Consider the following 19,855-nt stretch of genomic DNA (forward strand, 5'->3'; position numbering starts at 1 on the left):
TTGTTGTTTTTTCTTTTTCTTTGAGACAAGGCCTTGCTATGTAGCCAGGCTGGACTCAAACTCAATTTTTCTTCTTCAGCCTCCTGATGGATTGTTATTAAAGTGACTTCTGTCGTTCAGTTATAAGAGTTGCTGTTTGCACTATAATTCTTTTCTTTGCTGGACTGTTCTCAAAGGACTTTATGTGAGAGACAATTGATATGTAGTCTGTTGATAATTCTGTGTCCTTGAGACAATATCAAGGATAGTTTGGAATGTGAGTAGGGTCTGATGAAACCATGGAAGGTGCTGAGACTTTGTTGATAGTCTGGATCTCAGGTCACTTCATTCCATGCCTCAGTGCAGAGTTAGCCTCCAAAGCCTCTCCCTTGCAAGGGTTCGGGAACTGTCATTCAAGAGTGGAGATCATCAGACCTCCCTAACAGACAGTGTTCCCTCTGAAAGTGACATGCATGTGTTATACTCCTGGAATGTTTTAATAGTCTATTCTGTGCTTGGCAGTGAAACAGAAGGGGTGACTGACAGCCTGCTGATGCAATTCATGGTGATCTCTTGTGTTGACAGATCTTTTTAAAGTCATGATAAATTACTACTGTACCCAGCATAGCCGCCTCCTTTTTCTTTTTTTCAAACTGCCAAAAACCTGCAAAACAGAACAATTTTCTCTTTGACTGTCACTGTGTTTTTTTTTTAATTTCTATAGCATGACATGATTCCTCTTATTATTAGAATTTCTTTTGATAGACAGAATGTGTTTCTTATAGGTAATGCTGATTTTAAAATAGAAACCTCTAGTTCTCCAATTTAACTCTCTTCCATTTCTGATTCTTACTTCAAGGCAACCTTGCCATTAACCACCTTTCATCCTTCCTGGGGGACTGTTGCAACCTAGTAGTTTTGGGGGGAGAGATGCCATTTTCTTTAGTGATGTAGATACCAATAATTTGCCCTTGCTCCATTAAATTACCTCTCACCTAAACTGGTCAGGAAACTCTAGTTAGACTCATAGGGTCACACACAAACAGAAGACATGGAAGTAGGAGGAAGACTTGTTGGGAAGAAGGGCTCCAGTTACAAAACGGGATGATGGGGATGGAAGGGGTGCAAATGCCTAAAATTTATTATATAATTATGTGAAACTCAAACAAGTTAAAGTTTTAAAAAGAATGATTTGATTTAGTTGATCTAAGTGTGATTTTTGTCCTTTGAAAGAAACAGAATCAACAGAGTGTAATGAATTGCTCATTTTAAGGGATGTGCTTTTCTTCCACAGTACTTTAATGTTGGTGTTTGGGGTAATTTTGTAAGAGACAGGACAGTAGCCTTGTATCCAAAATGCTATCTCTGAATTATACTTTGGATGATTGGTAAGAGATTCCTGACAGATTTTCATTGTCTGATGGCTTCTGAGGAGTAATAGAAAAGTTAGTCTTGGTGACAGTTCATCCTTTCATTTGAGGGAATCTGTTATAGCTGCATCTTGGTACCTCTTGCTTGTTGCCAGTGTCTCAGAAGTAACTGTTTGCCCAAGTTCTTTAGGCAGACTCTAAGTAGAGTGCTAGGTTGCTTTGTTCTTTTCATTACTGAAGAATTGTTGCTAGAATCCAGCATGCATGTCCTGAGAATGAACTATGTACTTTGCCCAGTGCTGGCTGTTAAAAAGGAGGTGAGCAGGAGGTGAGCGTGCACTTTCTGGTTATAGATCCAGTCATAGTTTGTTTAATATTCTATAATACCATTCAATGATCCTTCTTATTTTTTAAGTTTTAAGTGAGCATGAAAGGACTAGCAAAGGACGCATCAAGACCAAGTTCTCAGCACAATGGAGATTTGTTTGCCCCAGAGGGACAAAGGGCAGGGAATAAGAGTCAGAGACAAGGAGATAGAAGATGAGGAGAAGAGAAAAGAACAAGATGGGGGATGGGGTGGGAATATTTGCCCCGGAGGATAAAGGACTGCCTCTGGATAGAGAGGAGACAGACATGGCCCACAGGCAAATAGCAATTTATAAAGGGAAAAAGGGAAACCCTGTGTTATGATGAGTTGGTTTTTTTTGAATGGTTATCTTAATTAGGGCAGCCAAAGGGGGCTTCTGATTGCTGGACTTCAATAATTTGATAATTAGTCATTGGTAATCGGCCTCAGGAGGATGCAGTGACCAAATAAAGGGATAGACCTTGGGGGCTAGCTTTAGGAATGTAATGTAACTGTTTAGCCAGGCAGAGGGAATGGGGGAAGGGCAAGGCCTGAGAGAGCCATGTTTGCCATGCTTGGGCCTACTAGAGCTCTTTAGAACATATACAAAATAGTGAGTTTCATTAGACTAAAAGGCCCCAAATCACCTAGCCCTCTACACTGACATTCTCCAATCTGTCACAGCCTTGTTACCATACATATTCTTTTTTTTTTTTTTTCCAAGACTGGCTTTCTCTGTGTTTTGATGCCTGTGCTGGATCTCACTCTGTAGACCAGGCTGGCCTCAAACTCCTGAGATCCACCTGGCTCTGCCTCCCGAGTGCTGGGATTAAAGGTGTGTGCCACCACCACACCGCTACATATTCTTACAAAAATGAAAAATAAAATACAGAGAAAGAAAGCTTCCCTCTTATAGACTATGGGGAACATAAATAGTTTCAAAGTTAAGAAGTTACGTAGGAAGGACCTGTCTTTCTCTTTTTCTCTTTTTTTCCTTGGCCTCTCCCTCCTTTTTCACAGAGTAACTCCAAGGCGTGGAAAGGTCTGACTTACATCTTACTCAGAGCAGACTTTAAGATCAGTACTCACAAACAAGCAACACTCCAGGGCTACCATCCTATACTTCTGATAATAGTCAGATGGCCTGATTGAATATTAGTTCCAGTTAACATACATGATTGGCGAAAGTTGTTTCTTTTTTTTTTTCTCTGTCGTAGTAACATGGAAATGATTATTATGCTCGTTGAACCTGTGTCTCCAGGTTTTGAAAAGATGATAAAACAAAATGAAGTGTGAACTTCTTTTTTTCTCTTCCTTCTCCCTGTCTAGAGCAATGAGGATGGCTTTTATTTAGCAGTACTTGTGATTGTGAGTGTGTGTGTGTGTATGTGTGTGTGTGTGTAACAGAACCAGGGCCTCAGGATTCCAAGCATGACTCAACCACTGTGCCCCATCTCTAACTCCAGAATGAGCCTCTTTAAGGATCTGTTGTATAAGAAGAGGGAGACACTAATAATAGTAAAGAATTTAATGTTCATAGTGACTGTTTGGCTTAGAAGTTATTACTTGCATCTTCCACCTGAGGAAACAAACTGAGAATATTGGGGAAACTGTCCAGATCAGGGGTTTTGTCTTCTCTGCCTCTGTATTCAGGTTCTTTCTCTTGTGAACTAAGGTAGTTTGTTGACTTCTCACAATCTAGTCAACATGTCTGTGTTCCTTAGGCCTAATTTTGAAACTTCTGTTGCCTTTTCAGTTATGGTTATTGCTTTATGGCTGTTTATTCATTTGATTCATTTGGCAATTGTATTTCTTTTGTAAGACCAATGATTGAGACTAGCAGCTTTTGTCTTAGTTTAACCTTAAAAAATAAATAAAAGAATGTATTTATTTCATTATGACAAGTGTTGCTTTAAATAGAAATACAAAATGCTCCAGGCGGTTGGGGTGTTTTCTTGGAGCATTCTTCCTATAAGGTAGCCTGTGGAGCATCCTGCTAATATCTCAGGTGAATGAGAATTGCATGTGCTTACTGTTTTCTAGCTTGTCCAGATTATCATCAATACAACACACTTGGAGAAGTCCTGTAAATACCTAGAGGAATTCATCACCAATATCACTAATGTACTTCCAGAGACAGTCCACACCACCAAGCTCTATGGTACCACAACGTTCAAGGTGAGAACACATTAGCATAGAGGGGATAGTCATGAGCACAATCCATGGGTGCAGTCTGGGCCATTTCACATGTGGCTTTGTTTCTGAAAGATGACTTATGGTATGTCTCAAGAATAAGAGAGAGTTTTGTTTGGCCAACATTTTTCTAGAAAGCAAATTTAGATATCAGGGTAGTATGTGTGTGTATGTTCAAGATAACCACAAAATTTCAACTACATCCTCTAGATAGTATAGTTATAGCTGACATGAATATCAACTGTAATTCTGTATTTGGTAATTCTTTCCTTTCTGTGTCTAACTTTTTAAATCTTAATTTTTAGTGACAAGTCCTTACCCCAAATAGTTAGCCATTTTCTTATTATTTTACAAGGCCAAAGCATTAGTTTTTCACTGGCCTTAGATCAGAGAAAATGACACTTTTTCTTTGTAAAAGAAAGATTAGTGGTAGATGAGTTTATGGAGCATAAATACCTTCTCTTAGAAGAATCCTGTGAGTATTAATAAAATCCTGTACATTACCATTTGAGACTTTTCATGAGTATTAATCAGAAAAAACTGTTGCAGTTTTAAACATTAGAGTGTATTTGATATAAAGATGATCCTGAGTGGAGACTGGGCCTTATTATATAGCTCTGGTTGATTTAGAACTCTGTGTAGACCAGGCTGGCTTTGAACTCACAGAGATCTGCTTGTCTCTTCTTCCTGAGTAGCTGGAGTTAAAGACTAGTACCACCACAGTAAGCATGGTTTGAGTTTTATTGTTGCGTGATTGTTGTAGGTTTTTTTTTTGTGATTTTTGTTTTTGTTTTTATTTTTTTTATTTTGCAATACAATTCAGTTCTACATATCAGCCATTGATTCCCTTGTTCTCCCCCCTCCCGCCCCCCTCATCTTCCCCCCAGCCCACCCCCCATTCCCACCTCCTCCAGGGCAAAGCCTCCCCTGAGGACTGGGGTAGAAGAAGGAGAAGATTGTTATAGTTTTAAAACATGGTGTGTAACACTCAAAAATCCAAAAATGGTGACAATTAGATACATAGTTAAAGAGTTCTAACCATGATCTGTGTCCCCTGTTGTTTCCCTTTTTCTATCCTTTTATCCTTTCTCTGTTTGTGGATACCATCTCTCAAAAGTTGCCCCCAAAGAAGAAATCAAAATTTTTCCATTTAGTGATGACATTGTATGAGAGAGGGATTTTTGGAAGAACTTAACTGTCTATCATTGTTAGAAATATGTGCAGTAAGCCGGGCGGTGGTGGCGCACGCCTTTAATCCCAGCACTCGGGAGGCAGAGGCAGGCGGATCTCTGTGAGTTCGAGGCCAGCCTGGGCTACCAAGTGAGTCCCAGGAAAGGCACAAAGCTACACAGAGAAACCTTGTCTCGAAAAACCAAAAAAAAAAAAAAAAAAAAAAAGAAATATGTGCAGTATTGAACATGACCCAGTCCTTCCATCTCCTTGTTAGCTACTAGACTGAGTGAAATATTCACAAGATGACCCTGACATTCTTCACATTACCAATAAGATTTAAGACAAATTCATTACCAATAACCCTAAGTTCATGCCATTCCTTTCATATTGCTCAGTAATGTCTGATTACAGAAACCATGATACCCATGGGCGGTTGGTTCGACAGTGCTCACTACTAATCTATACCACATCCTCCCAGAAACTTAGATCATTTCTATATTACTTACAGCATTTTGACAATGTAAATGCTAGTATTGTCACATATATTGTTTAGGGAATAATGGCATAATAGTAACTATGCCCAAGTTCAGTAGGAGCTCTGTTTTTTATCTTGAATAGATTGAATATGCTGTTGGTTGAATTCAGAATTGAGGAACCTACAGACACAGAGCACTGATGACATATTAATATTGATGCCTTTTTAGTGAAGATTTATCTAATAAGGAGGCCCTCAGAATGGTATGAAAATGTGATAAGAGCCCTCAGAGCTTCAGAGTTATCCAGGCATTTTAGTAGTAGTCAAAATTATCCTTACATGAGATTATTCTTAGAGTGTGGATAGAGACTTTATTGTAAAATGTTTCTGTTGTTCTGCTATGGAAGCCAAAACTTTTATTCAAAGAAAATGTAGGAGTAGCTATCATTAGGCAGAGAATAAGGTGTTACTGAATTACAATATGAGACTCAGTAGACTGTCTTCCAGATGGAGAATATGCTGGATCTACTAATACTCTCCATAGCCTATCTTATTTGTAAAATTTCAATGACTTTTCAAATTACGTTCAAAAATCTGTTTAAAGGATGCTTGGTACTATGTTCTGGGTTTTAGAAAGGAAGTTTTCATTTGTTTTTGAGGTAGAGTTTCACATGCTAGCCGAGGATATCCTAGAATTCACTGTGTAGTCTAGGCTGGTCTCAAACTGTAGGTAATTCTCCTACCTCAACCTTCTCATTGTTGAGGGTACATATGTGAGTCCCTGTGCCTAGCTTGCCGCAGTATTTAGAATGCTGAAGGGGAATGAAGAGCAGGTAGGAAGCAGTGGATGCTGAGCAGCCAGTTAATTGCTGAGTCTCTAGAGGAGTAATGCAGGGGACATTAAAGGTCATACTTGCAGCACTTTTATGGGAAACATTGATTGCTCAAAGTTTGTTGAAAGCTTGTTTTTACCAGGGCTATTTCAGACGAGCCATCCCAGAATTCAATGTAAACATGGCAGCTAGGAAAGCTCCATGTTGTGTGTTTTCCTAAGCTACTGTTTCCTGAAACCTTTCCCTTGCAGATAGAAACCCTTATGCTGGAAAAGAGGCAGCAGACACACTCAGAAGGTCTTCAAGGTGTTTTCTGACAGAGCTCCCTCTTGTTTCTTCTGCCACAAGTGACATAATGCAGCTGGCATGCTTGACTTTTCCCAGCTCATAGAGTTCTCCTGTCTGTTTGAAAACAGAGATCAAAGCTATTTACTAATTCACTTTATCATAAGTACTGTTGAGATACTTAGTTGAGTGTGACTGTCTGGTATATTTTGTAGGAGAGAGAAAAAGTCTGTTGACTTAGAGCTTCTTTGAGGCACAGGGAACACAGACACTGTTAACTTCTGTAGAGAGCTGTAGAAAGTACTAGAATAAATGCATTAGATGCCTTTAATCTGTTGTTTATCCAGCAGGTTTTAATAAAGCATCTGGTTTGTTTCTGGTAGTCTTATAAACCTGAAAAAAATGTGTCTCTTTATTTTATGGAACTTATATTCTAATGAACTGATAGCTGATAAGTAGATTTAGCTAATGGCATGACCTGGGGGTGAGGGGGGGGGGTGCCGATGACCTGAAATCATATTCAAAATCAGAATCATTTAGATTTCTGTAGATATGCATTTCCACTAAAGGTATATAATAGTAAGGCAGTGGATTCTGGCATATTCAAGGCATTGTAAGGAGTCTATTTAGCTGTTGAAGCAATCACTGGTGGAAGTGGGAAGAGTCCCTGTGGTAAGGGGCCTGTAGGACGTAATAAATTCTGTAGTTTTTACTCTGAAGTTAGATGTGAAGTTTCTACGTTGGGACTGTGGTATGGTGATCTGATTCATCTTTGAATGTATTAATGGTTATTATGTCATTGTAAATTAGTAAGTGTGGAAGGTGGTAATTCAAGTTGGATGCCATTGAAATAGTCCAGATGAACAATAATGCTCATCAGGAGCGATAGAGTTAGAAGTGGAGAAATGTTTTGAAGATAGAAATGGCAGATTTTTAGTAACTTTTTTTTTAGTAAATTTTTCAGTAAAAAATCTTAGGTAATTCCAAGATTTTTGAACTGAGTGAACTCTCTAATGGTAGTAATATTCACTGAGAAAGGAAACGTCATTTTAAAATTTTAATTAAAATATAATTATATCAATTCCCCTTCAGTTTCTGCCTTATTATCTCTCCCATGCGCACACACCCCGCCCCATTCATGGCCTTCTCTTCTTTAGTTGTTGCCTATATAAAAGTTTATGTATATACACAGACGTACATAAGTACATACATACCCTGATGATTCTGTTCAGTGTTGCCTACATGTATATGTCTCTAGGGATGACCACTTGGTTTTCAACAACCAGTAGGTAGGCTCATCCCTAGGGAAGACTAATTCTCTCTCTTGGCAGTTACTAATTGCTTGTAGGTCTTGAACTAGAGCTGGGGCCTGTGAGATTACCCCATATGCACTGGGATGTCAACTAGTGTTGGGATTTTGTTCAGGTCTTGTTTAGGCAGCCATTTTGTTGATATTTCATGGGTGTACCTTTCCTGCTATAGCTAAGTGACACATAACTCACAACAGACTTCCTGGTCTTCTGGTTCTTAGAATCTTTTTGCCTCCTCTCCGCCAGTATTCCCTGAGCCTTAACAACATTAGTTGTGTTGTAGATACATCAACTGGGGCTGGGGACTCCATGTTCAGTGCTCTGCCTTTGGACTAGTTGTGGCGCTCTGTAATGGTCTCCTGTTGCAACACAGGAGCTTCTGTGATAAGGGGTAAGAACTACACTTATCTGTGGGTGTAAGGATAAGTATTTAGAATGCAGTTAGGAATTACGTTGGTTTAATAAAGTGGTGGTAGTAGGTTCTCAGCTAAGATTCATGACCTCACTAGTCATGTGTAGTCATGTTGGCTATGTTTACAGTACCAGACATGATTTTGCTCCTGTTTAGTGGGCCTTAAGTCAAATTAGACAGTTGTCGGTTACAGTCACTGTTGAACCTTGCTGATTATTGTTTTGGTTCATTTGGTCATAGCTGGGTATAGGATTATTGACTGCTTTTCTCTCCTAGCAACTTGTATCTCACCTTCTGGTGCAATGAAATCTCTAGTCCTCTGGGTCAGGGAACATCTGTTGTTCCTATAGAGAAGAGAATAAGAGATTTGAGGAATTTCCAGTAAGTTAAGAAAATTAATTAAAATTACCTGTTACTTTCAAAGAGCTAATGAGAGAAATAGAAGTGTTTGGAAAGATTACAAAAGAACATTTTCAGTGCCAACATCTGTTCCTAGTAAATTCATATCTGTAAGTTACAAATTCAGGAAGCAGAAATAAGTAAGGATATCACTGAACTAAATGGCACCATCAGTCAGCTGAATAACTGACATTTATAGAGAGTGTTGTCCAGCATGAACAGAACACATGTTCTTCCTAAGCTCATACAGAGCATTGACCAAGACAGACAGTGTTCAAGACCCTCAAATACCAGTTAGCAAAAACCAGTAAAATAGAAATTGTAACTAAACTCTCTTAAAACATAGAATCAAACCTGTTAACAGTAACATAAATATACTTGGAAAATTCATAAATATTTGAAAATTAACATATTCCAAGAAAAGGGGTTTCAGAAAAAAATCCTAAGAGGAATTTATAAATACTGTAGTTGAAGTTAAAGTGAAGATGCAAGTCATCAAAACTTGGATGTAGCAGGGAAAGGATGGCTTGCAAGGGGAGTGGGAGTATTAAGAATTTGTTAGAAAAAGAACTTCTTAAATCCAATGTAAGCTAAAGAAATAAACAATAGAATAAGATCAGGAACAAATGAAAGTAAAAACCAGTATTGGAAATCAACAAAATCAAAAGTTGATTCTTTGCCAAAAAATGAAATAAAATAATTAAATTTTGAACCAGGCTAACCAAGGGAAAAGTAGAAAAAATACATATTGCTAATGGTACTACTGATCTTACCCATTTTCATTGAGATAATAATAAAGGGATTTTATGAAGATTTCTTTTGAAAAATGACAAAGTATAGATTACTTTGGGGGAAAACTGTTTTAGCCAGCTTCTCATTACCACTACAAAAACACCTGGTATAATCATCTTACGAAAGAAAAAGTAGAGTGTCTTGGTGTACATATTTAGTTCCAGCACTAAGATGTGGAGACAAGAAAGATAAAGATTTGAAGGTCACCCGTAGCTAGATAATAGGTTTGAGGCCACACTGAATTTTATGAGACCTGGTATGAAAAAACAATAATTACAACAACAAACTGCAACAATCAAAAGAGACAAAAGTTTATTTAATTTCATTTTTGATTGTGTGTGTGTGTGTGTGTGTGTGTGTGTGTGTGTGTGTCTTTTTCTATCTGTCTGTCTGGGTATGTGAGTCCAGATACCCTCAGCGGCCAGAGGAGAGCATTTGACTCCCTGTCAGATCTGCCTGACATGGTGCTGGGAATGAACTCTGGTCTTTATGAAAAGCAGCAAGTGCTCCTAGCCACCGCATCATCTCTCCAGTGCCAGGAAAAGTTTATTTTGGCCTATAGTTTTGGATGTTTCAGTCATTAACTTATTGGCCTAAATGCTTTAGGTTTATGGGATGCCACAATACATATACATAAGGCAAGAACTTGTGGGGAAGACACTGCCTGCTCCATGAGGTGGCCAGAAAGAAAATAATGATGCAGGAAGAAGCCAGGGTTCTTATAACCTCTTTATGCATCCAGTGACTTAATTTCTTCCCTGTAATCCCCAGCTAATAAAGGTTCTACCTTTTCCCCATAGTTCTAAATTCATTGGTGAATTCTGTGAAAAATTAAGGATGATATTATACCCATTTTCTATAATTGTTCCTAGAAAATTATAGCAGAGAATCCTATCAGTCTCATTTTATGAGGTCCGCTTGCCCTAATATCAAACTCACACACAAGGAAGGAAAACTTCATGGGGGTCACAAACATGAACACAACTTCCTATAAACTAGAAGTGTATTGTGGCTTAAGTGCTACTTATTTTAGGTCCACAAGTGTGCATCAGCATTTAGCCTCCGTCAATGGAAGTCATCATGTCAAACAGACTAAAAAAGAAAAGCTGTATATCAGTAGGTGAAGAAAAATACTTATTTATGCTGAATTCTCAATAAAGAAGAATCAAGACTAGGGTGGGGACACTTCCTCTACCTTATAAAAAATACCCGTAAACCCCTCAGAGATAGTGTCAGATTTAGTGGTGAGAGGCCAGATATTTTCCTGCTAAGATCAGGAACAAGGAAGCAGAGCTGCTCTCTTTTGCCACTCCTCCTCGGCATCTAACAACACAAGACAAGGAAAGCTGTGTGGAGAGGGAAGGAAGAAATAAAATTCTTTGTTTCTAAATAACAAGAGTGACTATAGAAAATCCTAAGGAAATAACAGAATAATGAAAAGAACTGATTACATTAAGGTTCAGCATACAAGTTAGCATAAAAGTCAGTCTTTTCTTCATATTAGTAGTGACCAGCTAGAGTTTGAAGTTTGAAAAAACAACCAAAAATTGTATTTATATTAGTAATCGGAAGTAAAACAAATTACTAATTCCTTAATCTAACAAAATACAATTCCTATATGATGAAAACTACAAAACTCTGATGACAGAAACCAAAGATCTAACTATTTTTTTATGTTTATGAGTGGGAGGCCAACGTTAACAGTCTAGGTTTTTCCTAACCAAGTATCTATTTACTCTCATCCTCTTTCAACATCAGCAAATTATTTTGTGGATCTTTGAAAGTAGGTTTGGAAAGGCAAAACCTACAGAATGGTAACAGTCTTAAAAAGTACAGTTCGAGGATTGAGTACTTGAGACCATGCCTTTTTATAAGTGAAGATACAGAAATGAGATGGTATAACATTGGCAAGAAAACAATCAAATAGATGAATAAAGTGGACTGCCTTCCCTAAAACTAGGCATATACATAGATATTCGACTGATCTTTCAGAAAGAGTAAAAGTAATGTAATAGAGAATGGAGTGGAATTTTCTTTTCAACAAAAGATGCTGGACATCCGTGAAAACAGCAAAAACCACAAGAATCCCAGATGCACACCTTTCATCTATCTAACATTAACTGAAAATGTAAATTCTAAATAAAACACACAATACTACAACCCTTTGCAGATAGCTTAATAAGAATTGTAGATGATACTGGATTTGGCAGGGCTTTTTCTTTTTTCTTTTTCTTTTAAATACAAAGGTAAAATTTAGCCATTAGAGAAAGCAGTGTGGAAGGTCTTTAAAATTAAAGGTAAAAATTCTGTATGATTTAGTAATTCTGTTACATATTCTTACAGAACTGGTCACTATAGTCAAGATAGGGAGTCAGCTTATCATCAATCAGTGGATATATGGAAAGAGAAATGTGGTATAGAAACACAATTGAATACTGTATATTGCCTTATGAAAGAAGGAATTTTTGGTCATTTGTAGCATCTTGGATAATCCTGGAAGATATTATGTTAAATGAAATAAGCATTGAAAAACAAATATTGTATAATCTTACTTCCATATTAAATCTAAAAATGTTGAATTCCGTCAGTAGAACAGAGCATGGCCACTGAAGACTTTGATAGTGGCTAAGTCATTTTGGTCAAACCACACAACATTTTTTTTTTTTTTTGGTTTTTTGAGATAGGGTTTCTCTGTGTAGCTTTGGTGCCTGCCTGTCCTGGATCTCGCTCTGTAGATCAGGCTGAACCTCGAACTCAAAGAGGTCCTCCTGTCTCTGCCTCCTTTGTCCTGGGATTAAAGGCATGCGCCACTACCGCCTGGCTCCACACATTTTTGAAGCAGTTCAAGAGTTCATTCTTCAGCAGGTAGCTATAGTAAATAAGTGTATTGTATCTGGAAAATTTCTGGTAGGATCTGTTTAAAATTTTTCACCACAAAAATAACAAATATTTGAAGAAATGCATGCCATTCTGAGCTTGATTTGTGTATGTTAATTAATTCTTTGTGTTACTGTATTTATTATGCCATTTAAAATACCTATACATTCAAAATACCTTGTTGAATATGACAAATACCTATGATTTTGTCAGTTAATAAATTTGAAGGCATTCTTCATCTAAGTAAATACTGTCTTTGGCTGTACTATAAACTCACAGTCATGAAAAATTTAAGTGATAGAAAATATAGAAAAGGATAATAAGTTAAAGACAGATTTAACAATTCGGAGTTACAGAACTCTGTTTCTGACTGTGAAAGAAAGATTCCAGTTATGCCTTCTAGATTTTTGCCTTGGTCTGAAAAGAACAGGTGAAGAGTATGGAAAATTCCAAGTCCAGATCTCAGTCTTAGGCTTCCAACATTCTGGGAGTCAAAGGTGTCCATGAAACAATCAGATACATGGACCATGAGGTAGAATGTATTTGGAGTAGATCTGTGTTGAAGACAGACCTGGAAACCATAGAAAATTATTAAATCATCCAGAGAAATTGAGAAAATTTGAGACTAGAGTGAATACAAACCATGAGTGAGCCATACAGTGAAGATCATGGGAGATAATTAGGTACAGTATTTAATAGAAATCAAGCAAGCTCAGACTGAAAGATGAATATCAGATGTGGTAGCAAGTTGTTCATGACAATTTTTGTATTAGAATCCTGATTGTTCTGTCCATAATGCATATTCATTCATCCTGATAATATATTTCCTAGAAAAATAAGTCCAACAATACTTATTAGGGACTTTAATAAGGTTTTATGTAACATGAATCCCTTACACAGGGTGACACAAGCTTATGTGCTCTAGGAACTCTGATGCTGTTTTAGCATCTTTTTAGGCCTGTGCTGTATGGAACAGATATTATGGAAAGTGTTTATCAGCCTTTGAAAGAGCCTTCTGATGAAGAAAGTACAGAGCTCTGACAGTAACTACTGAGAATAGATTGTGTTATAACATAGGCATATTTACAAGCAGCTGAAGGAACCAGAGGATGTAGGTAATTTGAAAATGTAGGAAGGAGTTTTTTTGGAGTCACACAGAGAGTCAAAATGGAATCAGTTTCTGAGAGTAAATTTGCTTTTTGACAGAAATGAGAAAATAAAAGGAAATAGATTGCAGAGGGTGTATGTAAATACATTTTCCTCATTTATTGAAGAAAAAGAATGTTTTTTTTCTGGTAGATTACATTTAACTCCCCCCCCCCTTAGAAAGAGGGAGAGAGACAGTGAGTACAAGTAAAAATTCATTAGAAAAGGTTCCTGCTGGGCATGTTGACACCTGCTTTTAATCCCAGCATTCGGGAGGCAGAGGCAGGATGATCTCTGTGAGTTCATACAAAGTAACTTCCAGGACAGCCAGTGCTACACAGAGAAACCCTGTCTTGGGAAAAGAGAGAGAGAGAGAGAGAGAGAGAGAGAGAGAGAGAGAGAGAGAGAGAGAGAGAGAGAGAGAGAGAGAGAGAGAAGGTTCCTTTGCGCTTTGTAGAAGAGAAGTGTTCCTAGAAGCTGATGTGAATCATCACTTAAAGCTGTGTTACCAAGTGGTATAGACATGTGGTGGTTACATCACATACATGTTTGCCTTTTTCACTGTAGACATCTGAATGTGTTTTTATATTTAAATATTATTTCACAGGATGCTAGACATGCAGCTGAAGAAGAGATATATACAAACTTAAATCAGAAGATTGACCAGTTTCTGCAGCTGGCTGACTACGACTGGATGACAGGAGACTTGGACACCAAAGCTAGTGACTACCTAGTGGATCTCATTGCCTTCCTTCGGAGCACATTTGCTGTATTCACACACCTTCCTGTAAGTGATAGGTGCTTCTATTTTGCCCCTCAAAATAGAAAAAGGGTGCCTTAAACTAGCTTTGGGAAAGGTTTTCATTTCTTATTTAAGTTGCCAGGGGCCTCTTTAATCTCTAAGAGCTGTTAGTAGATACATAAATCCATAAAGGGACTTTCAGGCCTCCCATATAATTTGATTTCAAAGACTTTTGCTTTTTTTTTTTTTCATTTTTTCTATATTGTCAGGTCTTGTTATGCCTGCATCATAAGCCCCCAGGAGTCTGAGTTTGTATGCAAAAGCAAAGAGCCTTTATTGCAAGCTCTAGCTTGGGCTTCCTGTCCATTCTGACACAGCTGTTGGCTCAGGGAGAGCATTGAGCTCAGTTATGGCAGGGGTTTTAAGGAGTATAGGATGGGGGATAGGGGAATCCCGGATTCAGATGGAGGTTTAACTCCTGATTGGGCCGGAGTGAGGTAACAGAAGTCTTGTCAAACAGTGATTGGTACTGGCGTTGCTGCAAGGAATTTGGCAACCTGTATACAAGTGATGCAAGCTGTCTTTTATGTCTTGGAGCATCTAGTACTTGTTTGTCTCAATTCTGATTGGTCTCCTGCAGGGTACAGTTTGTGACTTTTCCTGGTTATTGTAAGGGTGAGGCCTACTCCCAGTATTGTCATAGCCTCACTAATGTTAAGTTAGGCCTCTTCAGTTTTCCAGCTAAGTTCAAAATCATTAGTATAGGACATGGAAAATACCTTGTAAAGAATATCAAAGAGACTTGTTAGTTAACATTTAAGGTCTGTTTCTTTTAATTTTAGGACTTCCTTTGATTTTTTTTTTTTATGATTTGAAATTCTTTGTTGAACCTCTTATCTTTTTATCTGGTTTGTAGTTGTTTTCTGGTTATATTAGTCACAATCATTTAAAGTTGTGTTTATTAACTTATTGTTTATGTACATACTGATGGGTTTGATTTTTAGTGATATGTTCATGATGATTCTTCCTAGTATTTTTTGTTTACTCTTAGACATTGAATTTAAACTGCATAGATTCTGCTTTCTAATAGTGTCCATTCTTTCTCTTATTGATATGTGGGATGATCTGTTGTATTTGGGCTGATGTTAGTCACAGGGTTGGGTTGCAGTTGTCATGTACCTTTAGTTATCTCTGTAGCTAGTTAAGGTGCTATAAGGACATTGATAAGCACAGGCCTGTCTTTGTCTTCAGCACCAAAAAGAACTGCAGAAATTTCTGCATTTTAGCCTTTTGCCTTCTGCAGGCAGATATTGAGAAAGAGTGTGAGCAGTGGACTAATACACAGTTAAAAATAGTTTTAAAAAACCAAAAATCCAATTTGTAAGTTGTTGGTGGCTATGCACCACTCCCTTGCCTTTTAGCTTTTCCTATAGTCTGAATGTTTGTGTAAACTTAGAATTTATATGCTGCACCTAATTACCGCTGTGATAGCAGGATGTAAGCCCCTGGAGGTGATGGACATGGGATAGGGCCTTCATGAGGAATTCTAGAGAGATTTCTGTTTCTTCTATAATAATAGAATGCCTCAAGAATATGCGTATTATGAAGTTGCAAATGGGCCCTCACCAGACATGAAATCTATTATCACCTGGATCTTACACTTCCCAGGTTCTAGTACTGGAAGAAATAAAGTTCAGTTGTTTATGAGCTACCTGTCAATGATATTTTGTTTATAAACTACCTGGTTTGCGGTGTTTTGTTACTGCAACAGGAATGCATTTAAAAACTGCCTACCCGAGATTCTTACACATTTGTTCTAAGCTGAGTCCCCTGTGTCTGAGCCACTGTAAGACTTTGGAAAATCTCACTCTGCCTTTCAAAGGTTTTGGCATAATCCTTTATTTTCCTGAGCTGTTAAGCTTTAGAATTCAACAAATGTTGTAATGGAAAATTTGGTTCTCAGATCCCTAACTTTAGTACTGTAGCCCTTTGAAAGAAAGAAAAATTGTTTTAAATCTGTAATAGCTAGCTATTCTCTTCCTGGGACCCTGGGACCCTGGGACCCTGGGACCCTGGGACCTAATTCTGGTTCTCTGTTTATTGCCTATGCTGGAGTTTGGCCAGTGTCGCCAAGGACAGCTGCTGATCCTCAGTCAGATCACATTAGAAAGGTTCTGCCTTTTCTGCAGTTTTATTCTTTTAAATCTTCCTTGTTCATAGCATTCTGATGTCTTGTTTGCTTTTTGTTTGTTTGTTTTTTTGAGACAGGGTTTTTCTGTGTAGCTCTGGCTGTCTTAGAACTAGCTCTGTAGACCAGGCTGGCCTCAGACTCAGAGATCTGCCTGCCTCTGCCTCCCGAATCCTGGGATTAAAGGCATGTACCAGTACTGCCTGGTTTGAATTCTGATGTCTTTAAAGAAAATTGTCTGTTTTTTTTTTTTTTTTTTTTTTACTTCTAGCTGTGCTTAGTTAGTAGGAAAATTGACTTGCAGAAAATTGTGCTATTTAATCTCATTTCACCCTAATAACAAGACAAGACAAATCTAGCACAAAAATATTTTAAAAATTCATTGGAGTTGGAGAGACAGCTCAGTAGTTAAGAGCACTTGCTGCTCTTCCAGTGTACCTGGGTTTGGTTCCCAGAACTACATGGTGGTTACAACCATCTGTGCCAGCTTTTGGCCTCTGGGCACCAGGCACACACACAATGTACTTACATACATTTGGCAAAACACTCACATACATATAATAAAAATCAGAAAATTTAAAAAAAATACAAAGCAAGCTTTCAATTATGGGTAAAAATAAATTAAAATTGAATATCAGTTCTAGGTGTTATAAGAAAGTAATTCAATAACTACTATCTAGGATTTGTTATAGAAATATAAGGATAGTTCTAGATTTTTTAAACCTCTTAATATTTGACTTTCCCAATTACTGTGTAAATGAAAGTATGTTGGTATATAATTATAACTTGTAAAGTTGTAAGGACATTATATGATATCCAATGTTCATTCTTGTTTTAAAAATAAAATTCAATAAAAGATAAGTAGAATGGTGCTTTAATAATAGGAAATTCAACAGCTAGTATAAATTTAACAGGGTTATACTAAACACATGAAATTTCATTATCATCAGGAGGTTAAAAATTCTTATCACCAGTGTTTTAGAAGTTCCTTTAAATAAATAAAATTTTCTAATAACAAATTATAATTATAGTAATCAGAATGTGTGCCTCAATGTGTTTTTACTGCTATAACATACCTGAATAAATTATGAACAGCAGAAATTTCTTTCTGTATATACTTAACAAGCATTTAATAAAAATAATGTGAAGAATTCATCATAGAGTAATACACAAGTGTACCAGGCTGGCAATTTTTTTGTGGTGCAGAGAATTTTCCAAGACTAATCAAATTATTATGAGTACCAGATGAATTTCATAAAGAAATATGTCAATTAAATAATTCTAAAATTAACAGTAAAGCAAAGTCAGACACTACTAAAAATGTAAAAATTTAAGTGTGGTCTTTACCTATTAGATATAAAATGTTATAAAGCAAAATAAGCAATATCCTTTCAAACTAGAATAGACTAACCTTAAAGGAGTAGAATGCAAAAAAAAATCTATGAGTATTTCAAGATCTGTGAAAGAATTGCTATCCCAATTAAAAAAACATTCAATAAAATTGCCACTACTCTTTGCAAGTTTGGATGAAGATATTAGTAAGTTCTTGCTTTCTATATGACAGTGAATTCTACACTGAATATATATTTGAATTTTTCTAAGGAAATACTCAGGAAACAAGATACTGGTATGTTTTCTATAGTATGAAAATGTCAGTCTTCCAAAGTTGACACCAGTGCTTGAAATCATCAGATAAAAGACTAATAGGTTGTTTGCTTACTACTTAAAAGAAAGTGAAATGGAATACATGTTTTTCATAAATAGTAATTGCAATGTGTGCTTCTAATACAACCTGTCATACAATAAAATATACAGCTGATAGAGAGGTTTTCAAAGATCATACTCAGAACTTAGAAAATATTATAAATGTCCTATATAGTTTGAGCTGATTTTTAGTGCATATCTATACACATTAATCACTTATGTCCTATGTAGCAAATGTATAGAATTTATACTTTTGAATTTATACAGGTTGAATTATACTTTTCCATATAAAAACCTTCCTGCTTTTTAATTATTTTTTTCTGTGTGAAACATTTTATCTCTTTTTAATCCTAGTGGAGTGGGTAGGTGATACTTAGAATTATATTCATCTCTAGAATTTCTCTGTCTTTGAGAACTAATTATATGTATATTTAAAACAATACTTTATTGAAGAACTATTTTTCAAATGGATTTTTTTTTTTTTGGAGAAAATGAGGAATAGTATTTTGTCTTTTGTGTTTCCTCTGACTTTGTAAGACAATGATGTGAGTAGATCTTACAGCACTGTAAGGAGGAAGCACAGAGTCAGAGGTCTGTGTAGAAGATCAGGGCTGGCTATGTTGTATCAGTGCTTCTACACTCATCTCCCCGCATCTGAAAAACAATTCTCTCCTGTGCTCCTGGCATGCACTGCGAGATGCTGTGAGCCCTGAACCGACACCAGCTCCCACAGCTCCTCACCCTGCTTCAATTAGTCTATTGTAACTTTTAGGCTATTTGTTTAACTCAAATTGTATTATTTTATCACAAGTTTCCACCTTTTTCTCAATTCTGAGATACTCTTCTGTAAACATCATGTAGCCTCGCTCATTGTGTGCTGAGCTGACTGTACATTTCAGGTTACTGTTCCATTTCACCATGTACTATCCAGAACCAAGGTAGGAGAGAATTGAAAAGTCCTAATTCCTCAGGACTGTGTCTATAAATGGCATGTATCTGTCTTGCCTAAAATAAATAACTAGATAGATAGATAGATAGATAGATGAAATTTTTTTACTAATTTGCATATGCTAGTTTTTACATATCAAGCTTCAGTGTGACATTTTCATACAGGGATGGCTTCAGTATACCTTGAGTGATGTCTTTCTTATCACCACACTACTTGGATTGATCAGTCATTAGGTTTAGTAGAATCACATAAATCTCATTTCTGAAACTTCCCCTCTTTGGTTTTTCACAGACAGCTAATGAGATGGCCTAGCATTTGTGTTCACTTTCCCCAGAATACCAGGTAATTTCTCTGTGGAATTCTTGTACATTACTAGAGAAAGAGGGATGGGGCAAAAGCTTTTTCTGAGAACAAACCACTTTATTTGTCCTGTGTGTAGTGTGAATATTTTCTTTTCAGACTTGAAATTTCAAGTCAGGAATGACTCTGTCGAGAGAATAAATGGTACAAAATTTGTATGTGAAGAGAACTGCAAAGAAACGGGAAGAGAATGCCTTCTCTTAAATCTTGAGATTCCCCATTTGTCTTAACTGTTAAGGGTATATCACAACAGTGACATGGTGGGAAAGGTCAGTGTCCGTGTGTGTGTGTGTGTGTGTGTGTGTGTGTGCGCGCGCGCGCG

At 37.0% G+C, this 19,855-nt stretch overlaps 1 protein-coding gene across 1 annotated transcript in view; it reads left to right on the forward strand.

Annotated features, from left to right (window-relative positions):
* Positions 1-19,855, forward strand: part of Exoc6b (exocyst complex component 6B) — a 493,791-nt gene that overhangs the window by 269,157 nt on the left and 204,779 nt on the right. Inside the window, exons 17-18 of the mRNA XM_059258084.1 lie at positions 3,739-3,873; positions 14,198-14,377. Coding sequence (XP_059114067.1) covers positions 3,739-3,873; positions 14,198-14,377 — 315 coding nt within the window. The remainder of the gene's footprint in view (positions 1-3,738; positions 3,874-14,197; positions 14,378-19,855) is intronic.

Source organism: Peromyscus eremicus, chromosome 3 (genome assembly GCF_949786415.1).
Source record: "Peromyscus eremicus chromosome 3, PerEre_H2_v1, whole genome shotgun sequence".
Taxonomy (NCBI): Eukaryota; Metazoa; Chordata; class Mammalia; order Rodentia; family Cricetidae; genus Peromyscus; species Peromyscus eremicus.